Source organism: Montipora foliosa, chromosome 13 (genome assembly GCF_036669935.1).
Source record: "Montipora foliosa isolate CH-2021 chromosome 13, ASM3666993v2, whole genome shotgun sequence".
NCBI lineage: Eukaryota > Metazoa > Cnidaria > Anthozoa > Scleractinia > Acroporidae > Montipora > Montipora foliosa.
This window is the reverse complement of record NC_090881.1, coordinates 16454292-16471791: the sequence shown is the minus strand read 5'-3', so window position 1 is coordinate 16471791 and position 17500 is coordinate 16454292. Positions and strand designations below refer to the sequence as shown.

Below are 17500 nucleotides of genomic sequence, written 5' to 3'. Positions count from 1 at the left end.
TAAACCCTTCAATCATGCACACTGCCGTCAGATCTGCAGAAAAAAAAAAGAGATTAAAGCAAAAGATAGAATAATGACATGAATGGTTCGTTTCCACATCTTTTCTTTCTCCCCGGAAATTCAATATATACAATACAATAATAATATACCATAGCAACCAGAATTTAAATTGGTTTACATGCAAAAATGTTACCATTCAAATTTTACCGATGAAAGAAGATTATGAACCTTCACCAAGAAAAAAAAATGTCCGATTGCTCAAAGAAACAATGCCATGTAATAAACAACTTACTAACCTCACTTGCTCGGGACCGTACTGGCAAAAACGACCAAGTAGGCCCTCGCACTCGGTTAGTAAGAGGTTAATAATCCAGATATCTGTGAAATAATTATTTTAATCCTGCAAATTAAAGGAAGTGTATAAATTGAATATTATTCCAAGTCACCTTGAAGACACTCTTCCTTCCTGTTTAGTTGTTCATATGCCCTTGCTCTCTTCATAAACGCTTTGGAATACTTGTTATTGAGTTCAATGGCTAAGCAGGAACAAAAAAAAATTCACAGTTACATCAGTGATTTCCTTGGGAACCTGAGGGAGACTTGCTCATTAAAGAAAGCTATGAATTTGAAATAATGTCCTCAAACTCATTCCCAGGGTCTCTCTTCTCTGCCTCCTGACAAAAGGGGGCAGAGAAGAGAGACCCTGGGAACAACTTAGGCTGTGATGTCCTACCTTTAGTGGCATCTGCAATGACTTGCTCTGAGTTATCCTGCAATAAAAGCACAGTCGATACACCCAATAATGCAGCAGACTACATGTACTGTAGATTGCATTGGGTCTACCATTTAGTGAGTCAAAGTACTTTTCAGTAGTGTCGTTTGATAATAATAGACAAGTGTAGTGTCGTTTGATAATAATAGACAAGTGTGACTGTCACATTATTTCTGTAACGAGTTGCACTGAGACACCCACTGGAGAGCACTATTGTGCATTCCTCTTCTGAAGCCTTCATTCTTCCCCTGCTATGTTAGAATCTGCTCCGATTCTACTTCTACTATGGAGTTGACCTTGTGATACAAACCTTGTTGCTTTTCTTATGTAAATCACGCCATTGTAATGCTTATGAGTTTCTATTTACATAAGAAAAGCAGTGAGATTGTATCAAAACATGGTCAACTCCAGCCTCACTTTTATTCAAAGGCCTGGTAACTGGGCACGACTCTAAAATGGCCTCTTATTTTGGTCAGATACTGCGATATCCTTGTGTATCCTTAGGAACCATGCAGACTCTTGACACCAAAGCACTTTCATGATTAAACAAGTACATGAATGCCAAGATTCAAACCTGCTGTGAATAAGCTGCAGCTCTGTTTTGGTAGTATGTTGCTAGGTCTGTTTTGTTTTCTTCAGGACAGAGATTGATAGCTTCTGTGTAACACTGTATGGCTAGCTCAAACTTTCCACCTTTAAAGTACTTGTTTCCCCGAAGTTTGACCGCAGCAGCGCGCTCTGCAGGAGACTGAAAGTAAGATGACCAGACGTACTGTACATATCTAACTGAAGCATTATTTTTGTTGTAGGTTCAGGAATCTGGCAACTTGGCAGAATTAGGAAACTGGCTACAGGGAATACACTTTAAATAACCCATTGACTCCTAGGATATTAATTTTACTCTGTCAAACACCAGACGATTTTACTCGTAAATGGGGTTGGTTTTAAATGGAGTTAACAACCTTCATGTCCAGTTAAAACCTATGTCCCCTTCAACAACATAATAAATTTTTTATTCTTCAAGCAGAAATCCTAAGAAACAAATGTCCTTTTGTAAAGAACCCGGTATGAAAAATGGAACAAAAATTTGTATCTTGCAGTTATTAAAATCGCATACAAGTTGTACATGTACAAAAGAGAAAACTGTTGTTAGCATTAAGGTTTCTTCTAGATACTTCTTGCTTAACTTTATTTACATTGTACATGTACAACTGCATGTGGCTTAGCCATATTTATCTAATCATCCCCTATCCTTGAAAAACTGGAAAAAAACAATATTTGCTTCCTGGCTGAAGATTTTTTGATTATCACATTACTGTTATGAAAGTCACTTTGAAAAGTTGTAATGAGGGAAAAGCCTGATAAATTTAGGCTTGAATGGAATGGCGAACAATGACCCCTGCAATATAGGTGTAATGCTCTGCCATTTGAGCTATCTAGCCAACTGAGAGCTGGTATTCTGTGAGAGTTCAAGCCTAAGTTTATAAGGTTTTTGTTCCTGTTTATGCGCAGATCAAATCGTAACTTCAATATCCCTACCCCGGGCAAACCCCGGGAATTTGACCATCTTCTGTGCCCGGGGAGTGGGGAATTTCACCTCTGCCTGCGTGGGGTGGGGAAAATTGGACCAGAAGTGTCAGGTCTCAAATGATTTTTTTTTCGTGTGCTGAAGTCGCTAACAGCTATAAAACATGTGTTTGGTTGAGACGGAAGAGTTTAAAGGAAGAGATGTAGCATTTGTGAGCGACTGGCTTACAAAAAAGGTCTTCAAAAGGTCTTTTTTAAAGACAGGAGGAGTCGACAACGGTTGTTCTTAGTTGGGTATGACAGACAAATCCGATGATAAGGTAGGGCATTTGAACACCATTTTGGCTTGAGGGGGCGGGAATTTGAACGTTCCAATCTTCAAAAGTTCAAATGCCCGGGCGATACTCCAGAGGGGGGGAGATGTTGAGTTTTGAGTCATATCTGCAATGATCAAAAATTCTTCATTCTTTTATCCCAAGTTCAAACACACACATCTTTTATGTATGACGTGTCTTTTAGTAATAGTTTTAAGCAGCTTCCTGTCGTTAACTAGGCAAAACTAAATATGACATGATAGAGCTCCTCCCCCACCCACCACCACATCAGACGGGTTACGCATCCACGGAGGGAGGTATGAGGAGAAGTGTGCCATCACAACTTAATTAGGTTACGAATGTGGATTTAACATATTTCATCTAAGCATACCCGATTCTCGTCATCCGCCTCTTTACTTTCACTAGTTTCACTTTCAGTGGTATCTTTTTGTCCCGATGTTCCTCTTTCTGCATCCTCTTCTTCTTCAGAGCTGTTCGAAGACTTCCAATAGTAAAACGCACCCAAAGCGAATGCACTAGCTACAGGCACTCCGATTAACGCGGCAATTTGCCATTTGCTCAACCCCCCGCTTGATTCTTGTGCGCTCATAATAAAACGAGGTAAAATATATTGGTTTCAGGCGCTTGTTTCACTATCTGACGGCAAGAAGGCAGCCATGTTGAATCCAGCTGCGCACGTGTTGTCTACTGAGCACACATTGTTTGGATCGTCCGCTGTTTTTGTAATGTTGGCTCATAGTTTTGGCAGGTTACTAAGGACCACAAGATGGCGACTTAGTTTTTGAAGTTGGACCGACGATTTGTGTGTGTTTTTTCGTTGTCAACTAGTGGTATAGAGTCTTTGATGTCTGGTACACGGTTAACACGCAAGGTTACAGTCGAGGGTGGGAAAAAACTTCCCGAGGGAGGTGGACAGAGTTCAAGTTCGAGCTCTGGAACAAGAAGAAGCGTGTTTGACAGACTAGGCCCCGGAACAAGCGAGGTAACCATCAACGTTGTCAGTTTGATCGTCCGTTTTTGCTCGATCGTTGATTGAACTGTAGAAATTGAATTTCATTTATAGGGATAAAAATATACTTACATTACCCAGTTTGGCTTTTTTGGGAGCAATTGCAGAATACCCGGCCTCTATTCTATTCTTGAAGCGGCATCCTTTGAAGAAGAAGCATATAACAATAGACGCTATTCATATGGAAATTAAGTGGCCGGGTATTATAGGGGTGTTCTTCTTTCAGTATTCGAACAATTAAAGTAATATAAATAGTAATAGTAAAAGTAAAGTAATATCGAACCCCATATAAAACAATAGTGTAAATGGCACCAATGTTGTTGTTTGTAGCGTTCAAGACCAAGGGAATCGTATCCTCCTGAGAAATGTAGAAACTGGCTACGAGATGGCAGGTGCCAGTTTGGAAGAAACTGCAAATTTCTTCATGGGCCATTTAGTGAGCCAAAGCAAAGAACTAAGAGTGTAAGAAGTATTGTTCGCAGTGATGTTGACAGGTGGGCTATAAGTACTGCTTGCTCCGCAGGGAGCACAACCATAATATGTAACAATTTGCATTGTGTGTGGCAAGTGCTGCTAGCACCACAGGGAGTCCAGCTAAAAAAAGTGACATTTGCATTTTGTGCATTCAGTGAAGGAAATACAAAAACAATGGTTTTTAACATGCTGAATATGGGTGAAAATAATATTATTGTTATTATTTAAGGATTCTCTGTCTCTCAAGAGTATTGTCTACTTTGAAAAATATTATTGGAAGACTGGAAACTTAAAGTTGAAACCCTCAACACTTGAAGGCCAGTGAAATTCTCAAAAACATGAGATACTGCATCTGCCTCTGATTACAACCAATATCTGGGCCAGCTGATAGATTAAAATATTTCTAAGCCAACTTCATAGAACTCATCCAACAGGACTGATTTGTCACATCTCTTCATTGCTTAATTCTGTCTGTTCTTCTTCACCCTTTTGACGAAGTACTTCCGACTGGCTTCAAACAACCAGACAAAAAAGGACCTTTGCAAGATAAAGATAGTCAGCAACTTTTGTCTCTTTCTTTTAAAAAATCCCCTCTCTCACGATAATAGTATTACCTTTTAAATTTTTGCACACCAGCTATTGACCGAATGCATAAATGGCGGCCAAAAATGTATTCTTTTGTTTATGTGCTAATTAGACTCACTAACCTCGCTTTCAAGCAACATTTCTTTTGTTTTTTGTCCATGCAAACGAGGCTAGTGAGGCTAATTAGCACATAAGCAAAAGATCATTTTTTTGCGCTGCCATTTATGCATTCAGTCTATTACTGTCAATTCTGGTTGTTTGACACCACAGGACATCACATGCATGCTACTGGAGGAAATATTGCAGTATAGTAAAAACATGTGAATTTGAGCCACAAGGCCTCCTTTTATCCCTAAACTCCCCCACCCCCATTGGGAAGTAAAATAATATTGTATGGAATGAGATACAGTAAAAAAAAAGTAAAAAGGTGGCCCTTTTAGCTGGGCTTCTGATAGGATGCGGAAAAAAATTAAAGATTATGCGGACGTTTTTGTCCATGTTTTGGCGTAAACATACATGTATGTTGATTATGCGAAAGTATGCTGGATTATGCGGAAATTTAAACAATTTATAGAACTAACAATTAGGCCCGTCAAATGTATTTTCATTCTTTTGGTTAATCAGGACTAGAAATTGCGACCAATACAGTCGCATTTTCGACTAAATTTTGTCACTTTGCAATTTAATGTAGATATCTGGAGGAATCGCCAATTTGCGACTAGCTGTCACCGTTACTGAATAAAAGGGTTAACAATTGGCATTTTGCCGAAACTTTTGCTAAAATAAATAGAGCAATAAAAAAAAGAAATTGTTTTGCATCATGAATTTTGTTTCAATTTGGAGATGTGGAGAAAAATTATAATGTGGTTGAACCACGATCCATTCCCTCGATCATTCACCATTTTCAGCAGTTTCTTACATATACGTATTGCGGGCTCCTATTTGTTTTATACAACTTTGTCACAATGATTGTCCCTACTTTTACAAATGATGCGGTTAAATTTCCGACCATAACATGCGGCTAAATTTTCTATCTTGTCTATCTTCTTTAAAAATTTCAAGCCTAAAACGGGTTAACTAGAGTCCAGGCTCATTACCGAAAAATGCGTGGAACCTGCTTACAAACTTTCATCTTCAGGAAAATAAGCGTTTCAAAATAGTCAATCTCTTTGGCTTTTATGTTTGTGAGGATGGTAAGCAGCTGCTTTATCACTAATATCAGGCATTTCTTCTTGTTTTATGCGGAAAATATCATAATTATGTGGAAGATGCGGATTTTAGGGAATTATGCAGATCCGCATCACCGCATCCTGTCCGATGCCATGTTTTAAGAGGCAAAGGGTTGACTGAAACAGAAGCCTGCTGCAGATGAATTATTAAGGAGTGATGAACACAAAATACAAGTTACGCAATACTAATTACGGTGGCAATTGGACTGGAATAAGTTTTAAGTTTGATGCCGTATCTTCTAGGGACTGCTTATTTATTTTTTGAATGTGGGGTGGTGAGTACTATAATAGGGCCACTTACATGTACATGCAAAAATACCATAATACTCTTGGTTTGCCCTCAGGAATTTTGCGTGAGCTTTGTTTCCAGTTTCTCTTGGGACTTCCAATGGTCCATTTACCCAAGAGAAAATAAAAGCAATGCTTATACAAAATTTTGGAGGGTAAGCAAAGGGTATTATCATGGTACTTTTGAAAGTGGCTTATACAATTACTACAATTATTTGGGAATCAGCTCTGTTCATATCATTTACACTGTACTAACCACTTTGCTGTTAATTTTCCATTTCCTGTTGGTGTTTCAACTGGTTAACACAGATCCGAGGAAAGAGGTATGTAATGAGAAGATGATTGTGTAAAATCCTTAATACTGCCTACAGTGTTCATGTCCTTTAACCAACTCCCATAATAAAGTACCTTTTGTCAGTTGTTTATATGAAAACAATGCAAGTAATTGATTTACTCTGGTGACCGAGCCATGGTTTTTTTAATCTAGGTATCCATTGTTTTTGTGGAATATAACCCCCTAAATGAACTGCAGGTAAAAGAAGCAAAATACATGTAATAATAGCAATAATATTTCTATTACTATTATTAATTAACCCTTTGATGTCCAAACCGGCCTTAATCGACCAGACTTAGTATATTCCTCTGTCTAACGCCAGATGATGGGGAACCCCTGGGAGTCAATGGGTTAATCACTCACTGAAAAACCCCCATTAAAGTGCCCCTGTGACCAAAAAATCAATTCATATTTTTCTTTGGATTTCAAAACTATGTTAACAAATCACTAAGTGACCCACGTTTTAAGCCTTGATTTCAAAAAGACACCTCTTTATTTTAACTGTAATTTTCTTATTTAATGGTCTGCCATTACTAACATTATGTTCTTGAGAGAGCTGGATGGAGGAGAAAATGACGTCAAAGGCTCACTAGTTTAAGAATGCAATACGTGTGTACGCTGCAGAATTAATATGCAGCACGGGGGGGTTTGGGCTTTCAGACTTTTAAACTCACGCTTTGCATATATAATAAGCTGCGTTCACAAGCTGAAATTTTAAACTAGTGAGCCTCTGACGTCAGTTTTCTCTGGATCCAACCCTCTGAGGTCCAATCAGTCAGTTTTGAACGTGAGTAATGGCGGACCGTGAAATCCAAAACTTACACTCAAAGTAAACGGCCTTTGGATAAAAATCAAAGCTCAAAATTTTGCCAGTCAGGTGTTGAGCAAACACACTTTCAAAATCTGAAGGAAAAAAGGAAGTGGTTTTTTTTATCACAGGGGCACTTTAAGAAATCATTGTTAAGGTAATAATAATTATAATTTTATTGTAGCTACCCAGTGAGAAGGTTGTTAACTCATTCAAGTAGGGCCTTTAGTAGGGCTAGCCTTCTTCTGAGTAAAATCTACGAGTCCACTCTCCGGTGGAAAAGGGTTAATTAAATTTAAGGGGACCCACCTGAGACTCGTAGATTTTACTTTGGCAAACACGAGACGATTTTAGTTGCCGATTGAGGGCGTTTTACTAAGGTATGAATGGGTGAAAATGGTTTAAGCAGAATGTACAACATGTAAGAACATAACTCTTCTTTGTACTTGTACATGTTTATTGCCGTGACTTTAAATAACATCTTTAGTTCCCACAGCCTGCTCCCCTCTGACCTTGTAGCTCAGTCGGTAGAGCAGTGGTGATCTAACCCGAAGGTCGTGGGTTCAATTCCCACCCTGGTCAGAGGTTTTACTCTGTCCTTGTGTGGGCCCATTTCCATTAGTAGGGCTAATGCTTACACTCTAATCAGTTAAGTCTGTAAAAGAGAATGTTTGAAACTTTGATAGATGCAGTTGACAAGGTTGGGTTGACTTCGATTGGTTTGAGTTTAGTGATGGTCAGGCAGTAGCCTTTCATTCTACTTATCTTTAAATCAATGTGGTAATTTTTTTTTTAGATGAAAGTGTTATGGGCAGCAGAACTCGCAGTCTTGACAGTATAGGGGATGAAAATGAGGAGAAGAGGGAAATCCGAGTAAAGAGGAAAAAACACAGGCCAGAGGACGCAGTTGGTAGTAGCAAGAAGAGTGAGAAGGTTCAAAGAAGACACGAAGTGGAAAAAGCATCCTCTGAAGGTACAATAGGCTGATTGCAGCTCTTGAAGTACTGAAGTACTTTTTAAAGTATGGAAACAGGCCCTACATTATATCATTCCAAGCTGTTTTCTTTGATTTGCTCTTGAATGGCAAACAGGGAAATCCAAGCTCTATCCATTCGCTTTTGACCCCTCTCCATTTGTCCAAGATCCTCTAGAATTTTACCAGTCGACAAAGGGCCTGTTGGCATATTAGGATTTTTAAGGGCCAATGGAACAAAACATACAAATAAGCAGATAATAGGCCATTTCCGAGTTCATCTCTTCCTCCTCTTCAAAGCGAGTCTAAGTGCGAAGTTTTTCTTATGATAATTAGTTTGCTTTCATATGTAAAGTAGAACTAATTACCATCACAAAAACTTCGCACTTAGACTCGCTTTGAAGAGGAGGCAGACGTGAACTCGGAAATGGCCTATTGTAGGAATCTGATTGACGGGATGCAGATGCAGACAGACACAACAGAACAGTACTTCAAACCTCAGCTAGAGGCCAGAGAGGTACAAAGATGCGTCTTTCTTTAGAGTCTCTTTGTAGAGAGGTTCTTAATTCCAGATTTTAATTGCAGCATTCGGTAAGCACTTGGTCACACCTGGGAAAGTTCGCTATCACGGCTTGTCCATTATCAGAACTAAAATGAAAATAGAGAAACAAGAATAGATTTATGGCATTTGTGATTACAATACAATACATACTTAATTGACCGCTCCCCACAGGGGCTTTTCAGGGCCAATGAAACACAACGAAACGACAGAACAGAACAACAACAACTGTTAAGAATCCCGACTGGCTGGAGGCAAACCAGTTGGCTATTTACAAGTGCAGCTGGGAAGTTGAACCAGGGACTACCACGATCAAATTCAACGAGTGGTCAGAGCGGGTCTTGAACCCAGGATCTCCGGATCTCAAGGCAAGCGCCCTAACCACTGGGCCACACTGCCTCCTCCTGTGATTCCGTAGGGATGGAGGCTACCAATTTAAAAAAGTTCTTGTTCTAGATTTCTTGCATGTAAACAGCAGTTGGATGTCACATCATTGTCACATTCGATTTATTTCTGTAGAACAACAAAACAAACAATGCGTCCCACATACAAACAAGAGAGTTGAGTGACAAGCATGCGAGAGCTGCTGCCAGCCTTACGTACATGTATTACCAAACCCCATGAGAATAGACCGTATTCATAAATGGTGGCCAAGAAATGATTCTTTTGTCTTTGCGCTAATCCTCCTAACTAGCCTCACTTTGGCGTAAGAAGTCTTTTGAATTTTGCTCATGCTAACGAGGCTAGTGAGGATGATTAGCATAAAGACACAAGAATAATTTCCTTGACCGCCATTTATGAATACGGTCTATGTCTTCGTGGTTTTTATTTGGAACACTTTCTAAAGCCTGTATAATGACTTATTGCTGGTTGTCGCTTCTGTCCGGGAACTGGAATTTCGTCTTGTTGTCTTGCAACCATTGACGTTTTAGAGGTGCAGTGTGTCCGTGGGAGCGATGATAAACTAGTTGCTAGGCAACGAGCGAAATCGAAACCACAGATCTTTGGGCTGTACAAAGTCATGCGCTTCAAATTTTCAAATGCAACTGGTTCGTTATCGATCTCGAAGACACTCGTGCTTCATGCGTGGCTTTTTATTCAAGCTAGTGACCAGCAAACGACATAACAAAGTTGGAAGCCAGAACACTGATATTTCTGCGGCAAAAAAAGTGACTAAAAACAACCTGTTGTAAATTATTGGTGTTTAAATGACCGGGAATCGCCTGAAAGTAAACAAAACCTTAGACTCTCAATAGCACATGGGAGCTCTTTGCCCCTAAAGCTCCCAAAACTGCACTTGCTTGAGGACTTTGGTTCTTTTTTGTTAAAACTAGGAGACGAGGAAAGCGTGGATGAAAGCAGAAAACGAAAAAAGAAAATAAAGAAGCGATCGCTCAGCGGAGTTGTTGTTACCAAGCAACGCAGTCCAGAGCAAGAGGAGAGAGACTGGGGAGACGAGGAGTTTGATGAAGGGCGGAGTGACTTGGAGTGGGAAGAACGAGGCGAACTGGACTTTGAACGGCAGCTGAATTTGGAGAAAAGGAGGCAAGATCTTCAGCGTCAACTTGCTCTTATGGATGAAGAAGAAGCCGCTCGTGAAAAAGCAGAGAGGAAAGGCAAGGAAATTAAAAAGGAAAAGGAAGAAGATCATAAACCTGTTATTCCAGTGGTACACAGTAGGTTGCACCCAGAAAAGTCGTCTATTTCTCCTCGGGACGAAGTGTCTCCAGTTTCGTCTCAGTCGACTCCGAAGAAAAAGAAGAAGAAGACTGAGGGCGAGTCGAAAAAGGCAAAAATGAAGCGTAAGTTATCGCCATCAGGAAAAGAACTTAAGAAACGAAAAAGCGCGAGGCCAGCAGCTGTTGGCACAGAGAGTGACACGATGGAGGAAAGGACTAGAAAAGAGTCATCTCCAGAAACATCTAATTTGATGTCGTCTCGAACACAGCGACAAATTGAGATAAGTTCCGAAGAAAAGCCTCGAGGAATCAAGAAGAAGCAGGTGAAAAGTAAATCGAAAGAAAACCGTGTTACTAAGACTGCTGAAGAGGCTCGCGCCATTTTATTGGATCCTATGACCCGTCGACCTCAGCAATCCCAACCTGAGGAGAATATCCAGCGGGACAGAAGGTCCTATAGTCCGGAGGAGCAGAGAGCCCATGTTGAAAAAGTGCGTAGAAGAGCCGCTGTACCTTCTCCAGAAGGCCCAGATTCTTTAGCTTTACAGAACCCTAGGGGGGAAAGGAGCCGTAGGGTCACTGACTCTTCTGACAGCAGTCCCCGTAAACCTGTTGGTGATGTTCAGGATACGAGGCCTCCCGTTGAAGTAGATTATAAAATGACCGCAAAAGGCTATGACAAGCGTTACAGAGTCCAGGAATCGCCAAGCACCCCTGAGTCATTCCGGACGACGGTAGGTAAAGAAACGCGCCATCTTGATGAAGAACGTACTGCGAGAAGAAAGGTTGTTGTGGACGACCAACCCCCGCCCCCACGCAGTCCATCCCCGGAGGATATTCCCCAACCGGGCCCAGTTACACCTCCCCCGGAGCAGAGAAGACACAGGACCCCACCCAGGGGAGACAGGCGAGGACCACAAACTCCTCCCGGGGAACCCGACTTTGATAATGATTTGCCAAAACATGTAACGAATGAGCGAGCCCCACCCAGGCGACGCGGACCATACACTCCTCCTCCTCCTCCTCCTCCTCCCCCTCCCCCTCCCCCCACCACTCCACCAGTACGGAGCAGGACTGAAAAAGATCGAGATGAATTCTATGAGGGGAGGCCTGCTTCTTATCGCGATGTCGGGCCGCGTACAAAAGGACGAGACGAACGTGACACCAGACACCCGAAGGTGAGGGACGAGGAAAGAGATGATGATCTATCACGAGGAAGTAGAGGGCACCCTGCAATGGAGGAAGATGTACCGAGAAATCGAATGAGGGAAGAAGAGCCTGGCCGAGGGCGAAAGCGCGATGACCGCCAGGAAGACCATCATCAACGAGGTCGTGCTAAAGACGACCGCGCCGATGATTTTCAACGGGTTCGCGATCGTGAACCAGAGCGAAGTGACGATCACCACCGAGGTAGGCCCGAAGATCCTCGAGCCGATGAGTTTTCACGCAGAAAGCCAGAGGGCGATGACGAGTACTATCGGCGCAGGGACGAGCGAGATGACGATCATTCACGAGCGCGAAATAGGGAGCTCGAAAGAGAGGATGAGCGTCAGCGTCGAAAAGACGAACACCCGCGAGGCCGCCCTCGTGATGATCATGAAGACGAACAGCAGACGCCGAGGGATCGGGGAGATGTTTCTAGACGACAGTTCGAAGGTGGAGATGAGAGATATTGGGAAGCCCCGCGCGGGGAAAGAGATTCCCGGGAGGGCCAGTTTGCTGGAAGAGACAGACGGCGACCTGATATTCAACGACAAGAATTTCCTGACATCAGGTAGTTTGTTTTATGAAAGCTCATTTTAGTCTGCGGGCTAATGTTTTCTTACTTCGAGTTTCTTGTCGTGTAGTAAGACATGCAACATGAAGTTAGGACAGCACAGGAAAACCTACCTTGTTTTTGTCGATTGCATGCGCGAAAATTGTCAACACTTAGCATTATTATGAAACACTATTTCTACAGGTAGATATCAAATCGCGAATGTGGGAAATGCAGCAAAAACATGTCAATCGCAATAGGCCATTTCCGAGTTCATGTCTGCCTCCTCTTTAAAGCGAGTCTAAGTGCGAAGTTTTTCTTATGATAATTAGTTTTCTTTCATATGTAAAGTAGAACCAATTATCATCACAAAAACTTCGCACTTAGACTCGCTTTGAAGAGCAGGCAGACATGAACTCGGAAATGGCCTATTTTTTGCTGTATAATCAGGGTAAAAGATGGTTGTTAGACTAGACTATTCAATTTTGTAACCACATTTTAACCCTTTCACCGCCAAAAATGCAAATTGACACTCGTAGATTTTACTCTGTCTAACGCCAGACGATTGGAAGCCCTCGACAATGAAAGGGTTAAACAACCCGTTTCATTCAACTGCCGAGAGAAACTAAACCACTTGAACCAATGTGTCTGTAAAATTGAGACACTTTCAAATAGTTTGGTGCGCTGAGATCACATTTCTTCTTATCTTCTTAAAAACTGCTCCATTTTTTTTTTTGTCTTTTATAGTCGCGGACGTGAAAGACCTGGTGAAAGACCACGTGATAGGGATGGCCGTCATCCTCCTCCGGGTCCAGAATATCACAGGCGCGGGCCGTCTCCCACCCCGCACGGACCGCTGCGGCGATCACCCCCGCCACATGGTCCCCCTCGAGGCCCACACCGCTTCATGGAGCGTAGACGAAGCCTTTCCCCAGGGGGTCGTAGAGAAGAAGGTTATCGACAGGGTCCTCCTCGAGATCAGGGCGGGTATGGCATGGGGCGAGAGCCGGGTCCTGGACGGGTTGGGTACTCAACACCCTTTGATGACCGTGGCCGCCCATTGGATAGTCGACGAAGAAACTCACCCCCTCCTAGACAGTATGCAGAACGTGGGAGAGGTGCACCTCGACTGAGGGGGAGTAGAGGTCAGTGTAGCTTTTTAAATAATTATTGCTCGATATTACAAACAAACAGCGGTAACAAGTATCAAATATAAACGCATCATTTGAAATTGTCTTTACTTGATGTTTCGTATGCTCCTGCATGCATCTTCAGAAGTGACGGTTAATGCAAAATTGGAGTTTAAATATATAGGATCACTAACTTATTAACTATTCACTATTAAGTAACAATAGAGGTGACAAAAACTAATAAATACTCGGTTTTTCTGTCATGCAATCGTAGAGCATTTTAAAGCACTAATTAATGGTCATCATTCGTCGGCTCTTGCGGACCATGTTACATCAACTAGTCTCAGTTTAAAATGGGGTCATTTTGAAATTTTAGCAAAGGGCGATCCGACTCTCACTGTAAAATAAAGGAGACACTGTTGATCAAAGATTTAAAGCCGACCTTAAATGAATATGTCAGCAGCGAAAAGCTGTGTCTTTCTTAGTTTTTGTCACCTCTATTGTTACTTAATAGTTAATAGTTAATTAGTTAGTGATCCTGTATATTAAACTCCAATTTTGTATTAACCGTCACTTCTGAAGATGATTGCAGAAGCATACGAAACGTCAAGTAAAAGATAACTTTAAAGGATGCGTTTATATCTGATGTTTGTCACCGGTGTTTGTGTTTTATTTTCTAATAAAACTGCGATGGCCAAAGAAAAAGAGTATTGCTCGATAACACGTGATTCTTAGCTAATGAACACGTGATAAGCACGTGATGCTTAGCTGATTCTTAGCTTCGTTCTGGCCCTTAAAAGAACTCCACTTTTTTTAACACAGGAGGCCGAGGTCTTCCTGATCGAATGCGACCGCCTGGGGACCGATACCAAGAACCTCCTCGGGATAGAGGAGGACCATGGGAGTCAGAGCGTCGTCGTGAGAGAGAACACCCACGTGAACGAAACCGGCCCCCCGATGAGGCACGTGATAGCGATAGAAAGCCAAGAGGAGAGCAGTCACCAGGACGTGGACCGAGACAATGGGAGGAGAGAAGAGCTGGTTGGTATTGTGTTCGTCTTTTTTTTGTTTGGTTGGAAGAATAAGAAAGACTTTAAACAGTTGTTACAGAAGAGGGCTAGCCTGTGCACTTGTTTAAAGAAGGTTTTTACGTTTCAGGCTCTCGGCAGAGCATCTCACAAACATGAAGTGATCCTCGCAGTTATATAAGAGATACCCTTTCATCTACATAAAAGGCCATTTTCGAAACATCAATATTCAGCTTGATAGTAAGGCGGAGAGGACAAAAACAATAGAAACAAGTTGCAATGAATGTGAAAGATATTAGCATATCATCCACTTTCCTTTGTCTTTGTCCTCTAAACCTCTCTTTCAAAGCTGAATTTTAACATATCGAAAGTGGCCTATTGAAGCCAAATTTTTCATTCCTTAGGGAGTCCAGGACGGGTTAGTAGCCCACCACGTGATCGTCGCGCGCATGAGCAGGAGAAAATACCGCGTGATTTGGAGGAAGAACGGAGACGCAGATCAGCCGATGAAGATGAGTGGGAGTATGAGGAAGATATATCAGAGGGCAAAGGAGACAAAGCGCCAAGAACTCAAGGAGAAAGGTGAACAACTAGACTTACTCTTGGCAGTAAAGAAATTACGCAGTGTGAATAAAATAGGGGGTTTAAGAAACCACGACAGCTACGGCGACGAAAACGTCACTTGAAAATATAATTTGATTATTCCCCCTTGTTTACCTTGCACAATTTGGGCGAAGTGTCCTCTAACTGAATCGGTACGTACGGATTTGAAGTAACGACAGGGAAGGAAGATTTACTGATGTATACCCACGTTGTCGTGAAAATCTTAAAATTGTCCATTTCAAGTTGTTGTTTTGACGAGTGCGGGAGAGAAATGTACAGAAATGCGTGCAGCACGTGCGACGCTCGGTTAGTGAGAGGTTAATATTTACGATCCTTTGCTACTTTTTTTCTCTTCAATAAAGAAAACGGCCGAGAGAAACTACGTCTGCTGTTTCAACACCAGAGTCTTTTGCTGGATCTGGAGGAAAACGACATCGGAGTGAAACCCCGGAGACGGAACAAGTTGCCTTACATGACGTACTTGAAAAAGAAGACAAAGGAGACAAACAAGAGGCTCCATCCGGCACAGGAATACCAACCAGCACAGAAATACCGGCGAAACAAATTAGCAAAGTGAAGAAAAAGAAGGCAGTGAAGAGAGAAGGGAAAGTCACCAAAACTGAAGGGGAAGATAATCTGGAAGATCAAACTCCACAGGAGACCCCGCTTGAAGGCGAAGCCCAGGTGGAAGGTGAGAAGTTAATCAAAGGCGAAAAGAAGGCCAGAAAAGAGAAGGGCAAAAATAAAGAGAAGGGAACGAAAAAGAAGAAGAAAAGTTCAACAGCCTTAGTGGAAGCCGAAGCTGAAGTAGCCAAAGAATTAACCGATGCACCAACGATCTTGCAGGAAGGTGATTCTCTTCCTTCGGAAAATCTCGGTGAAGGGGCGCAATCGTCGGAGAGTGAACCAGTCACGAAGGCGGCTAAAAAACGTCGGCATGTTGATTTACCAGAAGAGGAAGAGGTCAAGGTCAAAGGGACTGCAGAGAAACCGCCCAAGAAAAAGAAGAAGAAGAAGCATCAACCGGAAGTCGTGTTTCAACCATGGGCAGATCTTGAAGGGGAAGACGAAGATACAAAACAGAGCAAATCTGAAAGCGCTGAGAGTCAGGAAAATAGCAAAGACAAACGTAACGATCCGCTTAAGTCCTCCAACGAGAAACTGGCCTCTTCAAAAGTCGATGCGCCGGTGGTGGTCTTCAGTGACTGGAGCGACGATAGCCCGATTGGTGACGACGCTTGGTCAGATGTGATCGAAATGTCAGAGATACCCGACGAGAAGCCGAAGGTCAGCGAAAAAGAGCCGGAGAGAGTATCAACACCTGTACAAAATGCAGTGCCGGCTTACGATGATGTTTACGATCCAATCAGTGACGACGAACTCGACGCGATGTTAGGAGATGAGGAGGAGGGTACAGAGGGTAAGGCCAGCTCTACAGGCACCACCAGTACCCCCATGCCAGTGGAGGATGTTGATTGGAGCGCGTTAGTCTCTTCACATGCTCCTTCAGAGAAAACAGGTATGATGCGATAAAATCTGTATTTAACTTTGAGAAGCCCAGGAGGGTTTAAAAAGGCTCTCTAAGTTTTCGGGCGTGTCGATTGCCCTTGCGGTGTATTCTGTTCTTGTTACAGAAGAGATGACAAATGTTAGCCCCAGTAGCATTTTCCACAGTTGATGAAAAGAGATTATTGCAAAGCATTATGGGATTGAAATGCGGACGACCATCGCCAGAATGTCTTTGGCTTTGTCCCCATATTAATCCCACAGTTCTTTGGGCGCTAGATCGTGACGTCAGTTGAAAAGAGCGCTGTTGATGAAATGAAGAAATGACTTTTTCGATTTTCGGCTGACTCGGCGATACTCGGAAAAAATCCGAGTGCTTCTTTGCAAGAGTCGAGCCTACGACCTTCCGATGACGAGATCGGATGGTCTACCACCGTTGCACCATTTTCACTACTGGAGCATGGCGTGACAATTGTCACCATAACGTAAGTCCAATGGCGGGGCTCCAACCATCGAAAAAGTCATTTCTTTATTTCAAGTATTCACTCACAGTTCCACACAAATCGTGCTTGCATATATACGTATGGAACGTGAGCAAAGCAGAGCAAAGCAAAGCAAAGCAAAGCAAAGAAGTCAGTGCGTGGGAACAATCAGCCAAGTGACACATTTGTCACTTGCCAGATGGCTCGTGTGTTTTTTGTGTGATGATAAACTGCTCCACCAATAGCAAGAATTTTTTGTCGTTTTTACCTCGAAATTTCCCTTTTCATGCCGCGCGAAAGTTCTCTAAAGCTTGCAAAATGAACAGCCATTTTGATCTGCGACCATACCGTGAGGGGCATGGTTCTGATTTGATGTCCCAAACTACTTTGTATTCCTGTCTTGTTTGCGGTTAGTTTGTGGTT

The 17500-nt window shown here is 42.3% G+C and overlaps 2 protein-coding genes across 3 annotated transcripts in view; one reads left to right on the top strand and one right to left on the bottom strand.

Annotated features, from left to right (window-relative positions):
• The window catches only part of LOC137982016 (mitochondrial import receptor subunit TOM70-like), a 17316-nt gene extending 13985 nt beyond the window's left edge, over window positions 1–3331 (bottom strand). Inside the window, exons 1-5 of the mRNA XM_068829030.1 lie at window positions 3005–3331; window positions 1347–1520; window positions 734–770; window positions 447–536; window positions 1–33 (exon numbers count right to left, since the gene is read on the bottom strand). The exon at window positions 1–33 is cut by the window's left edge and continues 77 nt beyond it. Of these exons, the coding sequence (XP_068685131.1) occupies window positions 1–33; window positions 447–536; window positions 734–770; window positions 1347–1520; window positions 3005–3223 (553 nt within the window). The 5' untranslated portion in view covers window positions 3224–3331. The remainder of the gene's footprint in view (window positions 34–446; window positions 537–733; window positions 771–1346; window positions 1521–3004) is intronic.
• A 47-nt stretch (window positions 3332–3378) lies between these two features.
• LOC137982014 (zinc finger CCCH domain-containing protein 13-like) overlaps window positions 3379–17500 on the top strand; it is a 15934-nt gene continuing 1812 nt past the window's right edge. Inside the window, exons 1-9 of one of the 2 annotated variants that reach the window (XM_068829028.1) lie at window positions 3379–3616; window positions 3974–4137; window positions 6529–6542; window positions 8158–8334; window positions 10228–12346; window positions 13076–13473; window positions 14281–14499; window positions 14891–15068; window positions 15452–16608. In XM_068829028.1, the coding sequence (XP_068685129.1) occupies window positions 3479–3616; window positions 3974–4137; window positions 6529–6542; window positions 8158–8334; window positions 10228–12346; window positions 13076–13473; window positions 14281–14499; window positions 14891–15068; window positions 15452–16608 (4564 nt within the window). In that variant the 5' untranslated portion in view covers window positions 3379–3478. The remainder of the gene's footprint in view (window positions 3617–3973; window positions 4138–6528; window positions 6543–8157; window positions 8335–10227; window positions 12347–13075; window positions 13474–14280; window positions 14500–14890; window positions 15069–15451; window positions 16609–17500) is intronic. The other variant, XM_068829029.1, reaches the window with a different exon arrangement.